Source organism: Myotis lucifugus, unplaced genomic scaffold, assembly GCF_000147115.1.
Source record: "Myotis lucifugus unplaced genomic scaffold, Myoluc2.0 scaffold_63, whole genome shotgun sequence".
In the NCBI taxonomy this organism is placed as follows: Eukaryota; Metazoa; Chordata; class Mammalia; order Chiroptera; family Vespertilionidae; genus Myotis; species Myotis lucifugus.
In genome coordinates this window covers 3,083,574-3,090,660 of record NW_005871111.1, presented here as the reverse complement: position 1 = coordinate 3,090,660, position 7,087 = coordinate 3,083,574, and the positions used below count along the sequence as shown (strand labels likewise).

General features: G+C 40.3%; 1 protein-coding gene across 1 annotated transcript in view; it reads right to left on the bottom strand.

Moving 5' to 3' along the window:
• Positions 1–725: 725 nt before the first annotated feature.
• ROR1 (receptor tyrosine kinase like orphan receptor 1) overlaps positions 726–7,087 on the bottom strand; it is a 164,215-nt gene continuing 157,853 nt past the window's right edge. The window contains exon 9 of the mRNA XM_023754699.1: positions 726–4,761. Coding sequence (XP_023610467.1) covers positions 3,334–4,761 — 1,428 coding nt within the window. The 3' untranslated portion in view covers positions 726–3,333. The remainder of the gene's footprint in view (positions 4,762–7,087) is intronic.

Genomic DNA, 7,087 nt, shown 5'->3' with positions numbered 1-7,087 from the left:
GCAAATAAAGTCATAAAGGTAAGCTGTGACAATTGGATGGTCACATTTATTTTATCGATAGGGTTGGAATCTAAGTAGAACAGAGACGTACACAGCTTTTTCTTCTCCAGAGTCCTAAGACATGATTTTTTTAAAAAAATATATTTTAGTGATTTTTTACAGAGAGGAAGGGAGAGGGATAGAGAGTTAGAAACATTGATGAGAGAGAATTGTCGATTCAGCTGCCTCCTGCACACTCTCTACTGGGGATGTGCCCGCAACCAAGGTACATGCCCTTGACTGGGATTGAACCTGGGACCCTTCAGTCCGCAGGCCAATGCTCTATCCATTGAGCCAAACCAGTTAGGGCCTAAGACATGATTGTTGATATCTAAGTTCATCTGAAAGCATCAAGGCAGAAAAGAACGCAACTTTTAAATCCAATTTTTACATTCCATTGGTTGCAATTATTTAATATATTATTTTGATTTTAAAAATTAAAATTTTGCCATATGTAGGTGGATAATTTATGCTCACGAAATCATTGGGATTCTTCCTTCCACCTATGGTCACTAGCAAAAGAATGCCCAAGTGTATTTTTTAAAAGCCTGTTTTAAAAAATATTATTTCAATGAAATACTGTAAATAGGAAATATGGTTCCTCTTTCTATGAAATAGCAATCATTAGGAGAAATAGTGTGAAAATTCCCAAATACTTCCATGATAGCAATATTCAGGAAATAATATTTTACGGTAAACATTTTTAATAAACAGCAGCATAAAATAATCAGTGTTTAATATCATCTCTGGTGTGTGAAATACAAATGCATATATCCTCAATATAAAATAGCCTTTTTGTCATTACAATTCCATGCTTGTCTATTTTAAATGCCCATAATAACAAATCAAACATTAAAGTAATACAGTGATTAAATGCATGCAGTGAAAATAAGAAAAGATACGGTAGGGCGAGATATCTGCATATTGCCATTATATATTTGAAGAAAATCTATTACTGAGTTAAAAACAAATACACAAAAGGAAACAAGGAAACAGACCAGATATAAAAATGCAAAGATATATTTTCACTTCTGTGATACAAATCATAAACAATAGTTTTGTGCAAAAAAGAAAATATCTGAAAATAAAGTCATTTTACAAAAAAACATTGTCAACAAAGCAAAAGATATTTTTCAGTTTGTGAAAAAAATACTATTTTAATACAAAAGGGACTGTGTTATGTAGTATCACAGTGCTATTATAAAATACATTATTACAAGTGGTTTTGAAATTTAGTTTGCTCATTAATGACTTCAGTAATTATAAAATGTTTAAAATAAATGTTATAGTTCTTTATAAAAAACTAACTTGAATTATTATTATTATTTTTTACCATAGCAATGTTTTTCCAGAGTAGGCATTTTACTGGCTCATGGAATGCTAATTTCCCTTTAAGGGACTCCTAGAAAAACTCAAGATTCACTGAAATTGTATTTACTTAAAATAAATATTCTTGGAAAACAATTGATTGTCGTATGATATACAAAATTGTGGTTTGAATCTTCATTATTAAACAGTTGCATAGCAACAAAAGGATACAAATATTCTCCTCTACCTAAAGTTAAGAAATGTAACTTCTGAGTCAGCTTATTTATGCCACAAAAATGTCTTAATTTAACTCTGAATAAATTTGAATATAGCCAATTGTTTAAGTTCACAGTACCTATAAGTCCATGTTTGTTTATTTGAAGATTCAGTGTTTGGAAAAACTGCAACATATCCTGGTAAACATTTATTTCCTAGATTTCTCATTGTAATGGTATTTTTTTTTTAAAAATTGAACAACAATGTGCTTCTAATTCTCTTACATTCTCCTCATCAAATATCATTTCCAGGAATTACTCTATATCTTGAAAGTCTCTTTATAAGTCTCTTTAGCTGTAAAATAATAAAAAAAGAGACTTGGAGACATTGTTCTTAGAATAAAGGAGCTATTTTTTAACAACAGAAAAATCAACCATAACATTCCTTTCTACATAGAACTCGAAACCCATCTACAGGAATTCTAAACTTGGCAAAAGATGGCTAGCAGGTAAATGGCATGAGATGCACATTCGATATCTCCCTCTAACTAAGGTAAAAATAATCATGTTGCTTCTATTATTCAGTTTAAAAAATTCAGTTCATGGTAATCTTTGAAGTGAGAACTCAGTACTTGCTTTTTAAAAATACTGTAATATTTTACAAAATAGAATTCATAGTCTTTGGATTCCAACTAATCCTATGAATAAATTGTCACACTCTTGGTGCTGACATAAAAACTGTGACTATTTCCAGATCAGAAAAAAAAAGTGAGAAACTTTAAATTATCTAGATATTGTATCATAGAGTTTCCTACTTCCCCAGAGTCCACTGAACAACTCATAGACAGGAAGTTGCAAGCATGGATGTGCTGATCTGCAGCCACACCTCTATTCGCCAATGTATTCGTCCAGGGAAGCTCCCGTAAGGCTGTCCCCATGGGAACCCATGGATGCTGATCTAGGTCGAGGGGCCCTTTTCCTGCCTGCTTCCTTTGGTGCCTCATTTCTAATGCAACAAAATAAACTACCACTACCAACCAGTCATCAACTCCAACATCCACATCTAGCCTTCTTATCGCTTGATGCCCTATATTATTTCAAGGGCCGTGTAAACACACAGTGGAAAAGAAAATGTAGGAAAGGCCTGCATGATCAGCAGAGGAGATTCACAAAGAGCCACACTCGGCACCTCCCCAAAGAAGCCCCACTGCGTAGAAGGCTTCAGGGGCACTTATACTTGTCTTATGGCTCATTTCCATCTGGGATTGCAAATCTGGCCTAAGGCTTCCTCATTGCTTCCGAACATCACTTCCACATAAAGATGCAGAGAGTTTAAACTGAACCAACACAATTCCTGAACATAGGTCCTGAAGGAAAGACAGCAGGTAGACAAATGCTACGGTATATACATTTTGGGGAGAGACCGGTCATGGTGACTGAAAGTGAAATACACAAAGCACCATCTGACTTTCCTTTTTGGTTTGATGCTTAATCACGAGGATCTTTTCCTCTTCGCTGGTTTGCAGGTTTCAGTACGTGAAACGAATCCCAATGTCATGGCACACATCCTGATGAGGCCTTAATCCCACAAGGTTTCTTTCCGGCTGGGTGTCTGCCCTGCTTGGTAAGACACAACTTAAACTTCACAGAAGGTACTTGTTGCAATATCTGCTAAATGAGAACCTGACTTTAATAAAAACATTTGAATATAAATCTTTTCTACGACTTTCTAGTTTTTCCTGTGTACCACATTTACAACAAGTTGTGCATTTTATAACTCTGCAGAAATCATAGATTCGGTGTGTCCGTGAATATTGGAGTCTCCTAGCAAAGATGGTTGCTTTGAGTCTATTTTGTAGGGTTTTTGAGATTTGTTGCCAAAAACGGTGATACCCATCCCACCGGGATGATTTGGAATCGACATGTGTGGTAGTAAAGGAATATTTGCTTCCTGATTGGATCCTGATGAGGGCAAGCTGGTCACGTGGCCAGTGCTCGTTGACCCACTGGCACTGCTCGGGGACCGGCTCTTGGGGGGTGGGCAGTGCTGGATCACTCTGGGAGGACCTGCTGGCTGAAAGTGGGCAGCTGGAAACGCTGCGTATCCAGGAGGTATTGGGTATCCATTGATGGGGATGAATCTCTGGTTCTGAGGTATTGGTGGGCCAATGAAACCAGCAATCTGGCCCTGTGGTGTAATACCCTGGCTCGGGAACATATAATTGGGATATCTGGGGTTACTGAGATTACTCACTGGGCTGGCACTAAGGGAGGTGGTCTGCGTGGTGGCATTTCCTCCTGACGGAGTCGTGGAGCTGGTGTGACTGGAGAGTCCCTCCCAGGACCGAAGCCGGACGTGAATATCTTTAAATCTTGGTCTCCTAGAAGGAATCTCATTCCAGCATTCTGTCATGAGGCTGTACATTCTGGGTGGGCAGTCTTCGGAGCAGGGTAACAGCTGTCGTTTTCTCACCATTTCGATCACTTCCTGGTTACTGAAGCCATAATAGGGCTGGAGTCCAAAACTGAAAATCTCCCACAAGACAACCCCAAAAGACCAGATATCTGAATCAGAAGAGAATTTGCCATACAGGATGGCTTCGGGGGGCATCCAGCGAATGGGCAGCAACGATTTGCTCTGCACCCTGTAGTAATCAGCGGAGTATATCTCTCTGGAAAGCCCAAGGTCTGAGATCTTCACGTGCAGCTGCTCTCCGATTAAAATATTGCGAGCCGCAAGGTCCTTGTGGACAAAGAAATGACTAGACAGGTATTCCATGCCAGCTGCGATCTGAATGGCAATGTGCAGAAAATCTCCGTGATCCAGGCTGGACTTCACAGTCCCATCTTCATCACTGCTACAGCCAACATCAGAGTGCGGGGACCGCATGATGAGGAACTCGTGGAGATCCCCCTGGTTCATATACTCAAAAAGCATGCACACAGGTTGTTCCTGAGTGACAGCACCTAGAAGGCAGACAATATTGGGGTGGTGGAGCTCGGCCATCAGGGACGCCTCCTGTTGGAAGTCTGTCCATTGCTGCGGGTTGTTATAGTCTTTTAAGGTCTTTATAGCAACCAACTGAGCATGGTCCATGCCTGGGAGATAGAGATGGCCCTTATAGATCTTTCCAAAGGCACATTCGCCCAATTCTTCCATAAAACGTACAGCAGAAAGGGGCAGTTCCTTAGCCTTGCTCTGTATGAAAGAAAGGAAAAGTGTGGTTTAAAATATTTCTTTTTTTGAAAAAAATTTTAATTGATTTTTAGACAGAAAGGAAGGGAGAGGGAGAGAGAGATAGAAACATCAATGATGAGAGAGACACATTGATTGGCTGCCTCCTGCATGCCCCCTACTGGGGATTGAGCCCACATCCCGGCATGTGCCCTGATTGGGAATAGAATCTGGGACCTCTTGGTCCATGGGACGGTGCTCACTCCACTGAGCCACACCAGCTGGGCTAAAACATTTCTTAAGACACCTTCTTGGCATCTGGAAGGAACGGGTGGAACATAGAAAGGTTCTATAAATTAGATTAAAATATTGTAGGTGTATACATTTTAAATAGTTGGCTGCAACTTAGGGGAGCCGTCATCGGTACCTTTCTGCCCATCACTCCCCAACTCACCCTTCTACACCCCTTGCTCCAACAATGGTTTCCTGCTGTTGCCTAGAGTCTCGCTACTCCCACTGTGGTCTTGGAACAGCAACATCAGCATCAATGGAAGCTTCCTACAAATGAGGCCTCCTGGGCCCACCTCTGACCCACTGAATGAGCATGTGCTTTGACCAGGCCCCGCGTGTTCCAGTGGACATCAGAGCACGAGAAGCACGGCTGCAGACGATACGGCCTTCATTCTTAGCCTGGCACTGGGAGTGTCCGTGATTTGGCCCTCACCTGCCTACCCTGGCTCCTCCTCTCTGTGATAGCATCACTGTAGTTCAACAGGCTTCCTTGCCGTCCACCCTAAACCACCGTGCACGTGATGGCCTAGTACCTTTATTCCTGCAATGCTCTCCTATTCTTAGGATATTGATTGTGTGAAAAGCAAGAGAAACCAAATGAAAGACTGTCCTCACAGTAGAGCTGGGGAGACTTGGAATGTGCTCCTCTCTGCTTATCGAATCCTTGCCTCCTCTGAAGCGTTCCCTGACCACTATGGTCTTGGCCTCCTCCGGAGTCCTTTGGCTTTATGGTCTGAATGCCACTACGTGCAAGAAGCAGGGTGGTGGCTGGTTACACGCATGACCGCTACAGCCAGCCAATCAGATTTGAATCCTGAGTTCTCCACTTACCAGCTGTGTGACCCCTGGTAAAATATTGAACCACCTCATGCCTCAATTCCTTTGTCTGTAAAATGAGATGATAATACTTGATACAATTTACTTATCTTGTAGGATTCTTGCGAACTTTTAATATGTTAGCATCTGTAAAGTACCCAGCATGCTGTCTGACACATGGTAAGTGCTACTTAACTTTGACTATTATTAACTTGCTGTATGTTTTGTCTTAATCAGATTTCAATGCCTTGCATTTCCCTTCATACCAATTGATATGCCTATGGCTTTGCCAGTGGGCTGTTGACTGACTGCCCTTAAAACAGACGGGGGAAAGCATGTGCCTCACAATAAAAATAAGTATTACATGGTGACATTTGATCTTGGCAGTAAATGTCTACCGGGTCCTGTGTTTTTCCTATTTTTAAAAATTCACCTCAAATCCAGCCTGACGTTTATTCTAATTTGTTAGGGAAGAAGTCATAAAAGCAATGCATTTGTACATAAACGGATTTTTGAAATAATCCCTGTACCTTAAATCTTTATTTTGGGGGAAAAGAATGCTGCTCTGCGGATCCCAATTGAAGCTGACAATGCTGCAAATCCATCTGGAATGCAGAGCTCTCCACATGGAGTTTAAAACAACAGTTTGGAAAAATAAGTAAAAAAAAACCCCAAAACCTTTCTCTAATCCAAATTCTACTAATTTAGAATTCATGATGATCGGCTCTGTTCTAGGCTGACATTTTCCAGGGCAAAAATGCCCTCTAACCTAATTATAAGTGTAAACAGACTTCCAGCAAAACACCCAGTAGGAAGGACAAAATGGAATTGAGGGTTTCGAAACATTAATTCTTCTCTGCAAATATTATTGCAAATAGGTCTCATTTATTTGTTCAAGCAGAGTTTATGGGGTTTGTATTTGAAAATACAGATCTTATAGGAAAGTTACTTCTGCTAAAACTAATAGTAATGCATTGCTTATCAGAGGTTATCAACCTGTGGGTCGCGACCCCTTTGGCGTTCGAACGACCCTTTCTCAGGGATCGCCTAAGACCATCCTGCATATCAGATATTTACATTACGATTCATAACAGTAGCAACATTACAGTTATGAAGTAGCAACGAAAATAATTTTATGGTTGGGTCACAACATGAGGAACTGTATTTAAAGGGCCAGAAGGTTGAGAACCACTGGCTTAGATATTTAGTAAATTAAAGCTTATTGATCCATTTGTTCATTACA